General features: G+C 38.3%; 1 protein-coding gene across 1 annotated transcript in view; it reads left to right on the forward strand.

The window, feature by feature from the left end:
- Positions 1–21,386, forward strand: part of F13A1 (coagulation factor XIII A chain) — a 156,118-nt gene that overhangs the window by 106,644 nt on the left and 28,088 nt on the right. The window contains exon 8 of the mRNA XM_027868322.1: positions 17,691–17,865. Within this exon, the coding sequence (XP_027724123.1) occupies positions 17,691–17,865 (175 nt within the window). The remainder of the gene's footprint in view (positions 1–17,690; positions 17,866–21,386) is intronic.

Consider the following 21,386-nt stretch of genomic DNA (forward strand, 5'->3'; position numbering starts at 1 on the left):
CCTCTGGATCCCTTTACTGAGTCCTGCAGCTTCACTGTAATGTGAAAGGGGAATAGTTTATAACTTTCACTGCTTGAGGCAAGCAGTCTTTCCCAGAAGAGAAAGAGCATCTCAGAGCTGAAACATTTTTGCTTGGGTACAGAGAGACAAGACCAGAATATGTACCTAGGGATTGGGCTAGAGACACTATAGACCTTTACAAACCAATTTTTATTTAGGCTTCTGGAGCTGCTGAAAGGTATGTATTACTAAAGAAAGGATGGTATAAAAATTGATACCACAAATTGATACCACTCACCCTCTTTAAATCCCAGTGCCTGACTTCTGTTTTCTTTCCTCTTCATTTCTGACATGATGCTCACCACCAAAGATGAATATTTTATGCCATCTAAAAACTATTCTCATTCATATGGCATTGGTGAAGCAAAGTACTAGCCTTAAGTTATTGCAAAGAAACCAGATGGGGGTAAAGTGTCCTTAATCACAAAGTCATAGCAGTCCTACTATGTCATGTCTTGACAAGGTGAATCTAGGACAGAGGAAAGTTAGGGGTATCAATGATAATGAGTGCTTAGTTCTACATGGGTCCCTGCCCCTTCCTTCCTTCGTGAAAATGGCTATTCCAGCATTAGCTATGGAACAGGAAAATTTTTCACCACTAATTGCTATATCTGTTGTAATTACTGCTGCTGTTGCTCCTTAGTATTTTTTGAATGGCATTGCTGGACCCCAGTGTTCCCTATCACCACCACCACTGCTTTGAGTTAAGATAAAAGGATCCTATTAATTTTGCAAAAAAAATCAAATAATCTTAGAGCTCTGAGGAACCTTAAGAATAACCTAAAAGACATTGTCAGTCTTTTGAGAGAGACAAGTCATTTGGGGTAATAGTCTTAGAACATAACTTTTTAAAGAGGCTTAAAATAAATATTAGGGCAGCTAGGTGGCACAGTGGATAGAATGCTGGCTCTGGAGTCAGGAAGACCTTAGTTCAAATTGAGCTTCAGACACTTAACTAGCTGTGTGACTCTATGCAAGTCATTTGGCTCCATTTGCCTTATTCCTCATCTGTAAAATAAGCTAGGGAAGGAAATAGCCAACCACTCCAGTATCTTTGCCAAGAAAACCTCAAAAGGAGTCACAAAGAGTTGGACATGACTAAAAATGACTAAACAACAACAAGAAAATAAATAAATATGTCACATATATAGTACCTAACACAATGCCTGGCATATAGTGGATGCTTATTAAATGCTTGTTGAATTAAATTAAATATTTCATTGATGGCAGAGAAATTTTATACCAACTTCATCTGATTAATATATAACTTAATTATTCCATTTTATTTATACAGGAAAATATATAATCAAAAGACCACATATTTATTCATCATCTCCACAAGTATCTTGTTCTTATGTCATAAATTATGCTACAAAATGTTCTAGGAACTGGAGGAAGAGTTATGAGGAGATTCCTATAGCCTTCTCTCATTTGTACATTAATAGAATTCATTTATTTGATTAGAAAATATTTCTTAGGAAGTCAGGGAGACCCTGGTTCTGAAAGAGTATGTGTGTGTACAAAGAGAAAGAAATGTAGATATATAGATACATTTATAGATAGATCAATACTCATATACATATGCACAACCATATATGCACATCCATATATATAATATGGATATATTAAAAATGTACATCAATGTATATTTAAATCAGAAGTCCATAGAGCAAGGGGAGGGAAGCATGGTAGGATCATGTTAGGGAGGGAACTTTTCCTTTCCATCATTCCCTCTGTCTTTCCAATATTTAATCTCTCTTTAGCCACTGATTTCTCTGCTACTTACAACATGCCTTAATGTCCCCTTCTTTTTTGTTACCTTTGTTTGCCCTTGCAGTCTCTACAAACTCTTTTCCTATGTCCATCTTCCTTTTCAATGGCAGACTTTTAGAAGGAGCCATCTATACTCATTGTATTCACCTCCTCACATCCCACTCACTTTTCTGCCCCTTGCAGTTTGACTTCCAACCCCACTGCTCCATTGAAACTATTCCCTCCAAGGCTAGTGATGATTTCTTAATCGTCAAATCCAATGGTCTCTCCTCATCACTGATCCTTTGTGATCTTCTCTGCATTGCTGACCACCCATCTTCTTGGATATTCTCTCTTCTTTATATTTTCCTCTCTCCTGGTTCTCCTCCTACTGGCCTGACACTTTCTTTTCAATCTCTTTTGCTGTATTTCATTCCCTTAGGATGGGTCTATCCCAAAATTCTGTCTTTTGCTTTCCTTTCTCTCCCTAATACAATCTTTTAATGATCTCAACAGTTCCCATAGATTCAATTATCAGCTCTATGTAGATTGTTCCCAAATGTACTTAACCAGCCTTCTGAGATGCAATCCTTCATCACCAAATGCCTGCTGAATATCTTGTGAGTGTCCCATAAGCAAGAACTGGACTATTGGAGCTGAGAGACCCAGATGCCATAGTCCAGGTTCCTGGTGGAGAAAAGGTAGAGGTAATGCTTTGGGTAGAAGCTGTATGGCTGGAACAGTTGAGGAATGGAGGACAATTCTGATGTTGATGGCAAAAGGGGACTAAATATAAACTTCCACCTCATAATTTTGCCCAAAGTCAGCTCCAGAGTAGGCTCTAATATTTTTAATCAGATGACAGCAGAATTGGAGTGAGTGACAAAAAGGTGGAGAATCCAAGGTATAAGTGACGGTATTATTATTGGCTCACTGGGAGTTAAAGGAGGAAGGAAATAAGAACTTATTAAGTACCTGCTATTTGCCAGCAGAAACTCTTGACCATCTTCCCCTCCCAGATTGCTATCTTTGGGATGTGTCTCAATTCTTTCAAATGGGCATGGCCTCAGAAAAGCTGAGTCCTGGGAAAGACCCTACTGCATCCTGGGCTATCGCCAGTCTTCTTGACTTTTGTCTTGTCATTAGACTTTGATGACTCTGGAGGAAAGAGTGAGGTTGATGACTTTACACAGCACTGCCTCACTTAAATCCAATCCATGAGCAAGTCAAGACATCACCCTTGTGATCTACTGATCTTCTTTGAAAACAAAGGACCACACTATATATGCCAGGCACTGTGCTAAGTGCTTTACAAATATTATCTCATTTGATCCTCACAACAACCCTGTAAGGTAGGTGCTATTATTATCACCCTTTTGTAATTTGAGGAAACTGAGGCAGATGGAGGTTAGGTCTTACTCAGAGTCACACAGCTAGCAAGTGTCTGAAGTCAGGTCTTCCTGATTCTAGGCCCAGCAGTCTATCTACTCTACCTCCTGGCTGCCTCTTAGAAGTTAGAAGGCGGGAGACAAGGGTTCTAGGTCTGACAGTGCCCCTGGCTAGCTATATGACGTTGGACAGGACACAATCTCTGTGAGCTTATTTTCCTTATCTGTAAAATGAGGGAGTTGAAATATTAGTTAATCTCTTAGGTCTCCTCCAGTATTATGATTCTATGATTCCAGCCTTTTTCCCTTGTAAACCCAAGCAGACAGCTCACAAAAGAGGAAGGCTCCTTCCTGCTGAAAATTGGTTTATTTTACAGTTAATTAGGGGAAAGTATGACTCTTATTTGACTTTTATTTTTTCATAGAAGTCCTCAATTTAAATATACTCCTTGGCCTTTTCTCTATGACATTTATATACTGTTACAAAATATAGTGACATTGACAAGATAATTTTGTAGGGAAATGGGGTACAAGAGTCACATATTTTTAAAGTCTAGTGCTTTATACCCCTACTAACTGAGAAGTTCCTATTTCCCTTGAGATGCACACATTTATTTTTAACCCTGGTCTTTTGCTAATATTGAGCCATGATTCTATCATTAATCCACATTAATCTCCTGTCTAAGAGAGCCTTCTGGGAACTTGCTCAAGGCTTCACTTTTGTTTTTAACTAGTTAGTGAAAGATATGTTTCTTAGCACCCTAACATTTCCTGAGCTCAGGTTACCAAATCATATTGCCTTTTGCTGATGGTGAGGACCAAGAGTATTTAAAAGGGGTAGATGAGGAAATACTGACCCAGTGTGAGTGCCAAATGGGGATCACCGGTATCAAAAAGTGTGCTGCCTCTATGGTATGAGACTGATCTTCTGGTGCGTCTTAGCATTGCCATCTAAGGGCTAAGAAATAGATTATTCATATTCTGATATTCATATAGTGTCACCAGTATGTAAAATCTTATCTTGTACAATCCCTGCAACAATTCTATAAGGTAGATACTATGATTTTACAAGTATGATGGTTTTACAGAAGAGAAAACTGATTCTCAGAGGTTTTATGTATAACATGCCCAAGGTCCCACAGTTGGCAAATGCCAAAGGTGGGAATCAAATCCAGGACCTTCCTAATTCCAAGTTCTACATCACACCACAATGTTTCTTTGGGGAAAAAGTGATTTTCTACTTTGTGGGTCTGACCCTTGTAATCTAAATGTTAAAGCCTGTGAAGCATGACCAGGACAGTAGTTTCATTCCTGCTATCACTGGAGAGAGTTTTATGTAGGTATACCCCTGAAAAGCACAAACTATATCATCCAGGAGATCTGGGACCAGAAAATGAGGCTGATTGTTCTTGAAGCGAGGATGAAGGTTAACAGATTGACAGATTAAATTCTGTACTGGTACTCATGGAATATTCAAAAGGTTAAAAGCAGAGATTCTTATTCTGAGATTTGTGATCTTATTTTTTTGAAATAATATTTTGATAACTATATTTCAATATAATTAGTTTTCTTTGTAATCCTATACATTTTATTTTTTACATTTAAAAACATGATTCTGATTAGAGGTCCATGATGACACACAAAAAAGGGTAAGACCCCCTGGCTTAAAGGAAGAACTCTAAGATATGGGGTGGATCATTTATGGAAGACTTTTGGGAGGCCATAGGAAAGATTCACTCAGAGCTGAAAGAGGAAGATGGGTTTCAATTTTCATGTATAGGAACAGAACCCACAGAATTGTAGTAGTAGGAAGTCTTAATAACAATCCTTTCTTCTATGGGCTGAAACAGTGGAAATTGGCTGTAACTGCTCCCAGATCTTCTTGTGGGGAGGTGGGAAAGTCCAACCTTTTCTCTTCCTTCTTCCAGAAAAGGATACCCTTGTATAGAGGGTATAGATGTAGAGTTAGGAAGAAAACTCACTTCTCCTTTTCCTTGCCCTCTGTCCACTTTCACTATTAAATTCAACTCCACACTACTCTGGCATTAATGCTTTTTACCTTTATCCTTCCAATGTTTCTACCTTGCTAATATTCCCAGCCCTGAGTCACCACCACACAGAGTCATGTGAAATAATGCTAGAGATAGATGCTAAACCAATCTGACCAGATCCACTACAAATTTATGTTATGTAACTTCAGTTTGGCCCTTGATACTGCATGAATATCTTTTTATCAGTCTCTAATTGCTCTCTGTCACCCTCCACAGAGTGTGTGTTCCTAATCAACTCTATCTCTGCTGCCTCACTATCAGCAAATGACCTCAAGGCCTACTTTATAGGAAAGATCAATGTTATCCTATATTAGCTCCCTCCCAACTCCCTTCCTTCATACCATAAAATATTTCTCTATCTTCTTCCATTTCTTCCTCTTTCTATCCAGCTGCAAAGAACAAAGCTGGCTTCCTCCTTGCCAAAGCCAGCTTCATGACCTGGGCCCTAAATCTTATCCCTTTACAAGTTCTCTGGGACACTGTCCCATCAGCTATCACTCTGCTGGTCTTTGATAGCTCCCTCTCCACTGCCCTGCCATCTATTAATATGCTTAGATTTCCTCTGCTCTAAAAATGTCCTTCTTTTGACTCTTCTAGCTATTATTGTCTTTTCTCTCTTCACTGAAAAATTTCTAGAAGTAGTCTAACCTCTGCCTTAACTTTTTTTTTTTCGATCAATCACCTACCACTTTTGTTGTTCAGTTGTTTCAGTTGTGCTTGACTCTTCTTGACCCCTTTGGGGATCTTATTGGCAAGGATTCTGGAGGAAGTTGAAATATTAGTTAATCTCTAAGGTCCCTTCTAACTCAAACCCATAATTTTATAGTGAAACAAAATAAGACCGAGACATGAATCAACTTACTTGAGGGCATTTGTTCAGCCATTTTTCAGTCAAGTCCAAATCTTTGTGACACCATCTGGGGTTTTCTTGGCAAAGATATAACTAAAATGGTTCGCCATTTCCTTCTTCAGCTTATTTGACAGATGAAGAAACTGAGGCAAACAGAGTGAAATGACACCCAGTGTCACACAGCTAGTAAGTGTCTGAGGCCAGATTTGAACTTAGGTCTTCCTGACTTCAGGCTCAGCACTCTATCTACTTCCCTACCCAGATGCCCTTACTAACTACTAAACCTCCTAAATTCCAGCTTCCATCCATACCACTTCACTGAAATTGCTCTCTCCAAGTTCAAATGCCAAATCTAATACCCAATTCTCACGTTTCTTGACCTTTCTATAATAATTGATGATGTTGGCCATTCTCTCCTCCTTTATAACTTTTTATTGACTTTAGTGGCATTGCACTCCCAAGGTTTTTCTCCGACCTCTCTGGATGGCCCTTCTTTAATTATTCTTCCTCCTCGTTTTGAGTGTCCTTTCTGATGCTCTGTCTCTAGCCTCCCTTTCCCTGCTTTCTGCGTTGTCAGTCTCATTCATTCCCATGACTTCAATCACCATCCCTATGCCAGTCATTCTCAGATCCAGCACTTATTTCTCCCCTTTGATCCTGATGGATGTATCCACCTCAATAGTCATCTCTTCCACATTGTGGGGGTTAGGGACACAGTGCCTCTGCGATCTGGAAAAGCTGCGTAAAATATTTTGGCCCTCCCTTCATACCAGAGAAGTCTGAATTATTATGGTATTAAAAGATAAAATATGTTGATATTATATAATGTTATGCATATATTTTATGCATTTCTGAGTTTCCAAACTTTTTCTGTGTCATCTGCTGGCCTTCGTGTGTCATCCGCAACTTTCACAAAACTCCCCAAAATTCCCATTTAATTTCTTATGCCAACTCAGGGTATTCTGAAACCGCAATGGGGAAAGTTGAGACGTGGAAGGGATAACTGTACTGAGACCTCAAATCAAAACTGACATGTTCAAAACTGAACTTACCATCTCCCTCACAACCTAGTCTTTCTCCTAACTTCCTCATTTTTATTTCTATCCTCCTAGTCACCTAACATTGAAATCTTGGTTGTCTTCGATATTTCCCTGTACCTCACATTCCATTTTTATCCAGTGCTAAAGAGTCTACCTCCACAATATATCTCATTTATACCTTCCTTTCTATCCCTACTTTCACATACCTAGGTCAGACAGCCATCACCTCTTGCCTAAAAAGTTGTAATAGCCTTCTAAATGGTATCCATGCCTCCACTGTCTCTTCTCTACAATCTATCCTATACACCTCTGTCAGAGTAATCTTGCAAATACACCAATTCAACCCACTAAACAGTTATTAAGTGCCTACTGTGTGCCAGGCACTATGCTAAACACTGGGGATACAATTAATAAAAAGAGAGACAAAGACAAGTCTGATCATGTCACTTCCTTGTTCAACATCTTTCAGTAGTTCTCCTTTATCTAAACTAAAAACTCATTACATAAAAGGCTAGAATTCATTTTTATCTTATACTTTAAACTTCATGCACTCTAGTATCTGGCCAAATTATACAACTAGTCTCCATTGTTAGCCTGATGCCTCCTACCTTTGCTTATTTTATGTGTTGTCATTTTTCTTTGCAATGGACTCTCCTCACTTCTCCACCTATTGAAACCCCTCCATTTTTCTGCTGGGTCTTCCATTTGACTTTTCCTGATCCTCTCAGCTAAAGAAGACTCCACTTCCCCTGACCCCTCATGTATCCATGTGACCTCTCCTGAGCTCTTCCCTCATTATAACTCATATTAGATTTTATCTATACACATGCCTCACCCCATTACTAATTGTAAGTACCTTGAGGGTAAGAACAATGATATTTTTCATCTTTGAATTCCCAGTGTGTAGCACAGTGCTTTGCACAGAGTAGGTGATTAATAAATGTTTGCTGACTTTGTTGAATTGTAGATTTTTTTTCCAAAAGAGTAAAGATCTCTCACACACACTTGCATCCCAGCAACATCAGAGCAAACCAACCCTTACTCCAGATACAGAGAGAGGCTTTTTCTCGAGGTAAAAGCCAGCAAAATAACGATGCTTCCATCTCTAGTTAAATAGCCAGGTTTCTCAATTACGAAGGTTAAATTTCTTATGGTTTTACTCCCTGTATTTTTAACAGAAACACACACATTTATTACAAGCCATCTCTTGAATGCAATAATCACAGTCAATCTCAGTGTCCATGTTTCCAGAATTGCTTCCTGGAATGAGGTTTCAATACTACATCTATTTTGTAATCACAGTCTATTTCTGAAGCATGGGAATATAATTTTCAGCGCTCTCTCCCTGCCGTGAAGTTGGTTGTTGTTCTTATCTCCTGGGACAGGCATCCTGTAGCTAATGGATAGAAACAGAGCAGGACACTTTTTGCCCTTTAGAATGCGGCGTGATAGCTTTATGCAATTTACCTTTCCTTCCATCTCAATTCTTCTCCTTCTTTTCCACCTCCTTCCTTCAGCCTCTCCCTCTCTTTCCATCTCTACTTTCACTTTAATTGCTGTTTCCTATCAATTTGATAAATGATTGTCCAGATGAGGACAATATGGTTAGTGGCCGAATAAATGACCTATTTATATGGATACCCTAAAAATTTGTCTGATTATAACCATTCTCCCCAATACCTTGGAGAAAGAAGGATGGATTATTGTAAGCCTCAGAGAAGGGGTTTGCCCCTTGCCCTCAAATGCAGTTATACCACAGTAGGCCTGCATACATCTCATTATAATCTTGATTATTCATACCCCAAAGGGGTCAGGATGAGGAGCCGGGGTGAGGGAGAAGTCATGGGGGAAATGCCTTATTTTTTTTTTAGGGTGTACTTGCTAACAAGGGTATCCTAAAGTAAAACTGTGAGCCAGAAGAATCAACTAGTGATCAATCAACAAGTACTTTTAAAGCACCTACTATGTACTAGGCCCTGAGGATAGAGAGGCAAAAAAGAAATAGTCTTTGCCATCAAAGAGAATACATTCTATCAAGGAGGCAACATGTATACATATAAGTATATCAAAAATATATACAAAATCAATACAAACATATTTGATAATTTGGGGAAGGATGACACTAGCAGCTGGCGGGATGGGGAAAGGCTACATGCAGAAGATGGTGCTTGAGCTGAGCTTTGAAGGAAGTGAGGAATTCTAAGAGATAAAAGTCAGTCATAAGTGCAAGTGGGAAAGCCTGTACAAAGGCTTGGGAGATGAGAAATGGTGGGTCATTTGGGAGGAAAGCAGGAAGGCCAGTCTGGCTAGCCTGTAAAATGCATGAAGGGTTGTAGCATATGATAAGACTAGAAAAGTAGGTTAGAGTCAAGTTGTGAAAGATCTTATATGCCAACAGAGGAATCTGCAGTGAACTATAGCTAGAAGTAATAGGGAGCCACTAGGTAGCTGGGCCTGGGTCAGGAAGCCTTGAGTTCAAATCAGGCCTCAGCCACTTACTTGCTGTGCGACCCTGGACGAGTCACTTAACCCTGTTTGCCTCAGTTTCCTCATCTGTAAAAATTGAGCTGGAGAAAGAAATGGTAAACCATTTGCCAAGAAAATCCCAAAAGGGGTCACAAAGAGTAGGACATGACTGAAAAACAACTGAACAACAACAAGAAGAGTTTTGTAGTAGGACGAGGGCATGGTCAAATTCATTTTTCAGGGGAAATTAGTTTGGCAACTCTGTGAAGGACTGTTTAGAGAGAGGAGAAATTTGATTTAGAGAAACCACAGGAGACTATTGAAAAAGCCAAGAGGTGATGAGGGCTTGACCTAGGTTGATAGCCATATGAATAGAGAGAAGAGTACCCATGTGGAAAATGTTGAGGAGTTAGAAACAAGAATTAGCAACTGAATGGACATGTGGGGTAAGGAATAGAAGATAACTCCAAAGTTGTGAATGTGGGTGACTGGAAGAATGGCTGGTGTCATTCCAAAACATAACTTCTAAAAACACATTTATAAAGAACACACTCATTTTTAAAATATGGCTAGAAAGTAATCTCATAAGAGAGATTTCATACTCACGTGAGAATACTGTTAAATGTTTACATTTTACACACTACAAGCGAATATGTTAAGAAGTGGGATATGTAAGTCCTGAAAGGATCTATTAGACTAGAGCTATATATGGCCAACTTCCAAACAGTTGTATTTTGTAGACATCTGTAGGCTATCTACCCTTTCTAAAAAACGTTAATAATAATTGTAACTTCTCTTTCAATTGGAAGTGTGTTTCTGTTCATGTCATATCATGTCTTTCATTCATCTGATTCAACAACATTCACTGTCTGCTGTGTATAGCACTGTGTTAGGGTAGATTCAAAGACAAATGAAATGTGGACCTTGCCTTCCAGAAATTTATAATCTAGTAGTAGCTTGGACTATATTAAGTTGCAACTGAATTAATCTAATTAGATATTACTGACAGAATAGTATTTTTAAAGGATCAAATGAAATAATATATATAAAGTAGTTTGAGATATGCATCAGCTACCATCATCATCATCATTATTATTAATTGAAACATTTGGTCTGGTAATGAAGCATCAATATATGGCATGACACCATGTAGTAAGAGCCTAGAAACATTGGTTCTAGAGTTGATACCAGAAAGATAGCTCCAAAGAAATGAAATGGACCAAGTATATAGTCCTATTAGACTTGGCTACATACCTGGCCTCCTAAAGATTTCTATTAGATTTGTATGACAGGGTATTGCCCTTTTAGTATACCTGACTTAATATTTCCTATGATTATCTAGTCATTCTCAAATTCTGTAATAATTTGTATTTTTAGAGAATTGCCTAAGGCTATAAGATTTCAAGTGACTTGCCCATGATGCTCAGTTACTGGGTGTCAGAGGTAAGACTTGAACCTAGGTCTTGCTAACTCCCAGTCCAACCTTGAATCCATTACCCTCATGGGTAATGCCTCTGTCTTGCTGATCTGTGTCAGTGAAGGGGGTTTCTGTCCCCAGGTGTTAGGGAAGTAGTAGGGATGAAAAACAATAACAAGTACTAAATTTGCGTGACCCCAGACAGCCAAGGAGTGGCACAAGCTTCAAAAAAGGAAGGGAAAAGACAGATTATATTGATCAGATGAGACTCCACCTGAGAGGAGAGAATGAGATAACATATATAAAGCTCTTTGCAAACCTTAGAGCATTGTAAAAGTGCTAGATTATTGTTACTGTTGTTGTTAGAGGCTGGTTCCATTTCACAGTTTCCCTAGAGATCAGTTCAACTTTTGGGTAGACTTGAAAGTCCACTCTGCAGTGGTACTCTGAATCTCATCTGGATAGTACCCGAGTTCACAAGGTGCCACGGCAGACCCAAAAGCAAGGATGATTATGCCGTGACACATCAAACCCTTCGTAGCAAGTCATTCAGATAGTTAGCATTTGCAAAGAGAAGGAATAGCATGTCCTTGAAGTGTTCCTCCCCAAACAGATCTCCCTGGTTAAGGAGGTGGATATCACCTTAACCCTTTGGGTCTGTCAGGAAAGACATATCACTTTCAATCTCTGGGCTCTCTGGAAGTCAATTTTCTAATTAGAAAACAGTAGCTAATCCAGCCAAATACTTTTAAATGAGAGTTGTGATTTATCTAGCAACAGGGGAACAGTCCAACATTAACATAATTAAAAGGTCTGTGGTAGAAAGAGTTTTTTTTTTTATACTCTTTCCTATGGCCTCAACTGATTGGGTTCAGCTTGCTGCTATTAAAAAGTTGTGCTAATTAATGGCTGTCTATTTAAAAATCAGTCATCAGCACAGTTTTTGTCACTTTAACTGGTATGTACTCTCATATTTCTGAATGACAAGGGAGGTGATAATTTGAGTATCAGACAACATATTGTCTATGTATTCCACATGACAAGGGCATTGTATGCCCTATCATTCTGACCTTCTTAACAATAGATGCACATTGCTACATAATCAATTCAGTTGCAGGAATGACCATGAAGGTTATGATTATGAAGACAGTTAAAGGGACTTAAGTGTTCTACAATCCAGTCATTTCATGGTTGTTCTCAAAACGATAGATTTGCAATTACTTAATTCAGTCATGGTAGATGGGCCAAATCAAATTGTTCTCCCAAAACGCTCAACCATCTAGGCCTGTTCAAATTATTAGTGTAGCAGTCTAGCCTCTCCTTTGCTTTGCAGTGAATAAACATACTTTGAAATGGAAGAGTCCTGGTGAGTCTAAATGGGGAATTGCAATGGCCCTGTGGAGGAGGCTCATTAAAACTGGTGCCTTAGAGGAATGCCACCACTATGATAAGTACATTCTACCTTTCAGTAGACAGTTTGCCCAAAATCTAAGAGCTTTTGAAACTTGATTCAAGAAGACTATACTCTCATGCCTTAGGTGTTTTCTATCTGATTTTTTCATATCCTCTCATTCATGTGCTCCCAGGGTAACATTGCCCTAAGTTTGCTAAGAATGGTAGCTAATATTCAGAATTGGCATTTCATATGGCTTCAAGGAAGATTGTCCACTTTAGGAAGGATGAAAGCAATGAAGACAAAAGAAAGGAGAAATTAGCATTAGAACTATTGCCCAGTGCCAGTCACAGATGAAAGAGACTTAAAAAGTATGTCCCTAAGGCTGAATAAGGAGAAAAATTCTTCATGTGTGATTTAGGCTGTTTGTACTGAGGACCATAGAATATCAGACAAAGCTCCTCTTTGACCTGATGCCATAGCCTCATTTGAAAGGGGCACTAATGTTTGGAACCTGTGAGATTACTCAGGTAATGTTGGAAGTCACATTATACTAACTCCCTCTCTCTCCCCCTCCAAAAACAAAGGATTAGTTTTACTTTAAATATTTCCAAGACCTTATAATGGAACCAATCTATCTTTTGCTCTCCAAAGGCAACAGTTATTTCAATTTTGACTTTTTGTCTCCTGGCCTATCACATAGTAGGAGCTGAATAAATGTCTGTTGATTGATTGATTTCTAGCCTTTTTCTCACTAGCACTTTTGATAAACTCTCTATTATAGGGGTTCTTAGCCTGGAGTCCACAGCCACCTTGAAGGTCTATGGAGAGATTTCAAAGGGTCCATAAGCTTGGATGAGAAAAAAAAATTCTTATTTCAACATATTTGATTTCCTGCTCTATTCCAACCAAATGAACCTACTCATTATGTTCCAAATGTTCTACATACTTTCCTGCACCTTTTTATATACCATTCACCTAATTTATAGAATGCACCACCACCACAAAAAAAAACAAACAACATATATTTACCTATTCCCTGCCTCTTTGACCCAATCTAAATCCTTCCTATCCTTCAAGGTCCAACTCAAATCCTATTTTCTCTTTGAAGCTTTCCTTGATTACCCAGTATCTCCAAGGCCACTGACCTCCAGTGACCCTTACAGTCTCTACTCTTCATTTAGCTGTTCTCATTTATCACCTTACCTCTTTACTGGATTGCAAGATCTTTGAAGGCAATGGCCTTACTTTATAATTATTTGTGTCACTCAAAGGGTTTTAGGTGTAGTTGGCACCCAATAAATATTTGATTGGTCCAATTTATAGTTATCAAAATAGACTTGCAACTGAAAATTACATTAATGAAATTGAGTAGGAATAGGCTAGAATTTTATATCTTAAATAGTTAAACCAGATCACCAGTTTTTTTTTAAAGGTTCCTTCTAGCTCCAAAACTTTATGATTCAAATGACAAATATAAGTGACATTTGATTGAAATTCCATCCGATAATCATTTAAATAGTTAACATTAATATTTAGGTTTTAAGGATTTACCACCATCTAAAGATACAACACCAGTAATCCTTTAAACTATATATAGAATTTTTGCTGCTTAGGAAATGCCTTTACATACATGATCCCATTTCTAACAAGGGAGAAAAGAGAGTAAGAAGAATGGCTAGCTTTTTAACCAATTAAAAAAGTATTCTTTCTTGGCAAAAATAAACAGGAAATATGCCATGAGCATTTCATTGCCAACTCTGGGCAACTTTAGTAGGAATCCATTCGGTCCATAGACTTTTACTTTACCAATAATCTGAAACCAGGATTTGTCCAAAAGAAATTATTTATTTTGGGCAAAATGTTGACATTTTGTCATGAAGCTCCTATACCAAAATATTTCTGTTATATATGGTCATTGACACAGTTCCTAAAATCTCTTAGTCATTGAAATCTCTTAATCTTCATTTGACTAAGTGCTATTTTTGATTAAAGGCTATGTTTTAGTTGTTTTTATTTCCATCTCAAAGTCATGAATTTATTGTAAACCAGTGATTCTAACATTATTTTGAGAATTACACAATCACTCACATGAAAAAAATAATAGCTTTTTACACAGTATTTCTCAAAAGTTTGTGTGTGTATATATCTATATATACGTGTGTGTATGTGTGTATGTGTGTGTGTGTGTGTGTGTGTGTGTGTAATATAAGCGTAAGTATTCCCAACATAAAAGGAATTTGCTCAGAGAGGTTAGGTGATTTGTTGTTATTTAGTTGTGTGCGACTGTTTGTGATTCTATTTGGGGTTTTCTTGGCAAAGACACTAGAATGGTTTGCCATTTCCTCCACCACCTCATTTTATAGATGAGGAAACTGAGACAACAGGGTTAAGTGACTTGCCCAGGGTCACACAGCTAGTAAGTGTTGGAGGCCAGATTTGAACTCAGGAAAATGAGTCTTTTTGTCACCAGACCTGACACCTTATCCACTGAGCCACCTAGCTAGGTGATCTGCTCATAGTTAATTGGGGGCAGTTAGGTGGCGCAGTGGATAGAGTGCTGGGCCTAGGGTCAGGAAGACCTGAATCTTCTACACGATGAAAAATAACTGTCTCTTCCTACAAAGAACCTATAGCCTAATAGGGAAGATATAGTATATAGACAGCTACGTATGAGACAAGGCGAGAATGTAATAAGAGCAAAGGGTAGGTCCATTGTAAGTGATCTAAGAAAATTTGAGGCACGTGGGAGCTCTCTAAAGTAGAGAGATAAGGTAAGCAGAGGAGGTGGTACCTGGATTTAACTTTGCAAGAAGAGAAAAGGCTGTGGACAGGTGAAGGTGAGGAAAGAATATGTGCTGAGCACGGAGCATAGCCGAAATGAATGAATGCATGGAGGAAGGAGGATGCACAGTAACAGTAAAGAAAAGTCGTCATCCAGTTCAGCTGGGAGGTAAAGTTTGCACAGTGAAGAAATGGGAAATTAGTCTAGCTGGGTGGGCTGGCTGGCGCCATATTTTGGAGGACATTAAGTGCGAGGATGAGCTGCTTGTGTTTTACGCTGTACTCACAAATGAGCTTTTGAGGGTTCTTGAATAGAGGAGTAAAATGGTCAGGCCCGTGTATTAGGAAGATTATTCTAGCAGCTGTGTAAAGGGTGATTCTAGAGATGCATGAGCCTGGAGACAGCCATACTAGCAAGAAAGGTAATGTTTAAGTTCTGATCTGGCACAAAAAGTCACAAAACTGATCATAATTTTCAACCCAATAATTCTGTTGCTAGGATTCCAACCCCAAAATATAGTAAAAAGGGGGGGAAGGACGTAGCTATAAAAAATATATTTATTATGGCTCTATTTTGCAATGGCAAAAAAAAGAAAAGAAAACTTACATGCCCAGCATTTGGAGAAGAGCTAAATAGATGATGCTATATTAATGTAATATAATATTATGGTGCCACGAAAAGCAATAAATATGAAGCATATGAGGATATCAGAAGCCTATCTGAGGTGACAGGAACTTATGGGAATGGTATGATAATAACAATAATTAACATTTATAGAGTGTTTTAAAGTTGTAAAGTAATTTATGTCTCTGCTTCTCACAAACTGTGGGACAGATGCTATTATTATCATCCTTATTTTACAGGTGAGGAAACTGAGGCTAAGAGAGAGTAAATTATTTGTTCAGGGCCAACTAAACTAGTATGTGTCTGAGGTAGATTTTGAACTTAGTTCTCCGTGACCAGAGAGTTCACCTCTCTATCCACTAAGATACCTAATATACACATTGTATTAGATAATATTTGTTTCTCTATATAAACCTATGATTCTATGAACTTATTTTTTTAAAGAGAAAGAATAAAAGAAAGATAGGCACAAGATAATAGAATTTTTTTTTAAGGCAATTGGGGTTAAGTGACTTGCCCAAGGTCACACAGCTAGTAAGTGTCAAGTGTTTGGTCTGACGCTGGATTTGAACTCAGGTTCTCCTGACTTCAGGGCTGGTGCTCTCTTCACTGTGGCACCTAGCTGCCCCAAAACCACTCTTGTTGGTTTTTTTTTGGCTAGACAATGGGGTTAAGTGACTTGCCCAGGGTCACACAGCTAGTAAGTGGTATGAGTCTGAGGCCACATTGGAACTCAGGTCCTCCTGACTCTAGGACCAGTGATCTATCCGTTGCGCCACCTAGCTGCCTCAAGGTAATAGAATTTCAAGCATGTTTGCAGGTAGACACAAAACAAAAATATTGTCTTTGTTTTGAGGTTTTGTTTTGTTTTTCTTTTCTTTTCTTTTTCCTTTTTTGTTTTTTTGGTAAATTCATTCAGTTCTCCCTTTGTTGTTGTTTTAAGACTAGATCTCCCTATCTTGCCCAGGCAGGACAGGCAGCGGCCACTAATGGGTTCAACTCCACTACTGATTAGCACAGACACTTTGACTTGATCCATTTCCAACTTGGGTTTGTTCACTCCTCCTTAGGCAGTCTGGTGACTTCCCATATTGATGTCAGACTTAGTATGGGTGCCCCATTGGCTTAACCCTATATAGTGCAGCTCAGAACTCCAGAGATCAAGGGATTCACTAGCCCCAGACATCCTGGTAGTAAGGATTATAAACATATACAAATACAAGGTGTCCCAAAAGTCTTGGTGAAGTTTAATCTTAAAACTTCACTAACACATTCGGGTCACCATGTAGTTTCTCATTTTGTCTTTATAACCCTAGGAAGTAGGTATTATTATTATTATTATTGTTTTTATTGTCCTCATTTTATAGATGAGGAAACTAATGTAGACAGAGGTTAAATGACTTGCTAAAGGTCATACAACTAGTAATTGTCTGAGGTTACATTTGAACTTAGGTCTTTCTGACTCCAGGTCCAGCACTCTATCCACTGTGCCATCTAGTTGCCTCTATTTTATTCAGTTTATAATTAATTAAATGTAAGAACACTGGAGAGAGACTATACAAATGCTAGCTATTATGAAGGAAAATATCTTGTGAGGGTATATGGATAAGAGCCACCAGGCTTTGAGTTGGGTGATAAGTATGAATAGCTTGAATTTCAAAAGCAGGAAAAGACAGTGGAAGAAAGGGGTTTGTACATCAGCCTCTAGGGGTTAAGGATCACTAGCATATGGGATGAATATAAGAAGATAGGAGTATGTTGAAGGTCATTTACTGTCCCTATACTTCCAGTATATTTTATCCATTGGTAAAATACTAATATCAATATGTTTTCTTCCTTCCTTCCCCTTCTATCCTTCATGTAGATCAATGCCAAAGATGATCAAGGCGTTATTGTTGGATCCTGGGACAATCTATATGCCTATGGAGTTCCTCCTTCTGCCTGGACTGGGAGTGTTGATATCCTGTTGGAATATCATAGTTCTGGGAATCCAGTACAGTATGGTCAGTGCTGGGTTTTTGCTGGTGTCCTCAATACTTGTAAGTATCCAAGTGAGACTTTCTAGAGAAATTACAATTCTTGAAAGGGTAAAGGGGAATTTCACAGAAGTCCTATGCCTAGCAGAGAGAGGGCTAGCCTTAGAGTCAAGAAGACTTGCCTTCATGTCTTGCTCTTACATGGACGCTAGCTATGGGACCATGGGCAAGTTATTTGATCTTTCAATTCCCCAAGGCAAGTCTTTAAGACTGTAAGTTACAGATGAGTTGCTGGTCTACATCAGTGGAGGGAATTTCCATGCTAAAGAATTCTCATCACCAATGAAAAAATTTTTTTCAGTCATTTTTCAAATTGTATCCAATTCTTTGTGAACCCTTTTGGAATTTTCTCAGCAAAGATACTAGAATGGTTTATCATTTCCTTTTCCAACTCATTTTACAGATGAGGAAACTGAGGCAAATGGAGTTAAATGACACAGCTAATAAGTGCATGAGGGTGGATTTGAACTCTTGGTACTCCTAGCTGCCCAATGAAATAAAAGGTCCTTACCAAACAAATTTTAAGGGAATTTTCATCATACAGTATTTCATCTGAAACCTAGCTTCCCAGTGTTGTTTCTGCAGTATTCCTGTAGTGAATATTTGAGGATATAGTCAATACAGAATGAAAATGCCAGCTACGCTCCCAGGTTTCTTTGGTCTTACAATTCTTTACACAAAGATTACATTGACCTATTTAAAGCCATCTCTATACATGTATACACCTGGAGAACTCAGAGAGGATACCAAATGGAAATGTGGTTATAAAAAGTCATACCCTTTTTATCTCTGAAACTACAAATTTTTAAAAAGGGGTTTCAGAAACAAATACTCAAACACCACAGAAGTATGTCTTCTAGTTACCTAGCATTACCTTCCTAGGGGAAACTTGGGGCAGGTGTTGATGATTTATCCAATTAATTTTTTTCCCTTGCTATGGGAAGGGTAGTGGCGGATAGTGATAACTATTCTAGACACAGGGAGAAATAGGTTAAATGAATTGCCTGAGGTCCCTGAGCAATTAGGTAGTATAACCTCAAGCATAATCCATGTCTCCCTATTTCCCTCCCACTGTCCTATCTGCCATGTTATGTTTTCTCTAAGGGAGAACAGATGGAGGCAGAAAAGAATTCTCTTTAGTTTCCTGTACCATTTAAAAACAATGTTTGCATAACTTTGGTACAGATATTGCTTTTTCTTTTCTGTAAAGTCCCAAAGAAATGTATAGAAAAATATATTTCTTTTACTGCATATTAGTTGAGAGGTTGATGGGGCTGCTATAAAGATCAATGAGTTGGAAATGAATTTTCATTTCTCTACTATTTGCCTAGCCTTGGAGAAAACCAGCAATCTAAGGCTGGGGACCATCTAAAGACCACTAGTTTTTTTTAATGCTGATTTAACTTTATTGATTGATTGATTTTTATTTTTACAAATGAGAAGAGCCAAATTTTCAAGGGATGGGAAGTCAAATAGATTTTCTTTTTTCAACTAGTAGCTTTTTTATACTCACTGGCAGGGCATTGTATGACAATACCATGGTCTACTTGCAACCAAAGGTTGTGACTGTCAAAGAATTGGTCAATAAATCTATGGGGGAAAATACCTCTTTTATATGGACTCTTTAATCTAATGACCTCAAAGTCCTATTCCTAGGTGGGTTGGCTGGGTGGAAATATCCAGCAACCTATAGATGAATTCTTCTGGAGGGAGAAAAAGAGAAATGTCATTAATTGGCCTCTGAACTTCCCCTCTCTGTCTCTCTTTATTCCACATGAATTGTCACTGATCCCCGGAAATTAGGCTTCATGGAAACATGCCAGCAGGAAGTGACTAGACTCAAGGTCCTTTACCTTCAAGTACAATACAATATAGAGTCCGCTTAAGAAGAGGGTAGGCTGGGATCTACAAGAAATTATTTCAGCGAGGCCAAGAATATAATCCTATCCCTACCCCCTCATTTCTTTTTCGCCTCCCCCTGTGAGGGGTAATGCCTGAAATTCCACCATTACAGCATAATGTCTTTGGTTTGTGACTTTGACTTTGAAAATGCAAACCATGATAACACTTTCATCTTTATCAGTCATCTATAGATTACTGTGAATGGAATGGTCAGATCTTTTCCTATCAGCATTCTTTAATAGGAGGTATGGAGAGAAATCTAGAGGCCCTCAAACTCTTGTGATGGAGGTAAGGTACTCTATGATAGGGGATACCACAAAAAAGGAGGAAGAAAGGGAGGCTGGAATCTTAAATTCAACCTTCCCCCAAATAACAATTTTCAGTAAGATTGATACCCATAGAGTCATTCTTATTTTGAACATGACTTGATTCAGAAGAAGATTCAAGGAATAGAATAGAAGATCTCAAAATGTTAGCTTTTAAAGTCACTGTAACTCAACAGAGAGGTGAAGATGTGAATGAGAAGGAAAAGGCAACCTCTCTCACTGTTTGGGGGTTATGGATTAAGTCATTTAAGGAGGCTGACAGCTGACAGTGTCCTCCATTACAGACTTCCAAGGTTATCCTATTGAATGGGGATGGACAGCCATTGGTTAAATGTGCTAACCGATCTCAAAAGAAAGAACCGAGCTCAGTCATTAATCTTAAAATCGTCAGGTGAATTATTTTCAATGAGCCCTGATAGCTCAAGTCCCGGTAGCCAGGGAGGGCATTTGAATTAAGTTTAATCAATAGGTACATATGGCAAAAGGTGCATCCGAGTAATTTATTATCAAACAATTAAAATGAATCTTTGGTGTCACCCTCTACAGAGAGGCACAGGAGTGAATTCCAGCCAAAGATGAAAAAAACAACTGTATTTGTGCTCTATACAACCCTAATTTCCAAATTTAGTTTTCCTTGATTCTCAAAGACATGCCTCATTAGCATATCAGAAAGCCTATTTAATATGATTGCAATAGTAATTAAAATAATGTAGAATGAGAAATATTTCTATACTTCTATCACTAACTCTTTCTACCAATGGTCATATTTACTATTTTTATGTTTACATATTTACTATGTTTACATATTTTTCTATTATTAGACTATACTGTTTCATCCTCTCACATAGCGTCAGATTAATTATCTTCACAATGAAGGAGTTGGTCTAGATAACCTCTCAGATTCCTTGTAGCTGTAAATCTGAGACCCTTTGTTCCTCACATTGTGTTTTCACTGTATCATTCCCTTATTCTGTAACTTACAATGACTCTTTATTGTCTAGTATTGTCAATTCAATTCATTAAACATTTTTAAAGCACCTACTATGTGCCAGGCACTGTGCTAAGTAGTGGGGATACAAAAAAGAGGCAAAAGACAGTCCCTGCCCTCAAGGAGTTTACCATCTAATTGAAGCAGCTAGGTGGCAAAGTGTGTAGAGTACTGGGTCTGGAGTCAAGAAGACCTGAGTTTAAATCCAGCCTCAGACACTTATTAGCTGGGTGACTCTGGGCAAATAACTTTACTTCTGCCTGCCTCAGCTTCCTCAATTATGAAACAGGGATTCTAATAGCACCTAC

The sequence above is a fragment of the Vombatus ursinus genome, unplaced genomic scaffold, assembly GCF_900497805.2.
Source record: "Vombatus ursinus unplaced genomic scaffold, bare-nosed wombat genome assembly UNPS02000577.1, whole genome shotgun sequence".
Classification (NCBI taxonomy): Eukaryota; Metazoa; Chordata; class Mammalia; order Diprotodontia; family Vombatidae; genus Vombatus; species Vombatus ursinus.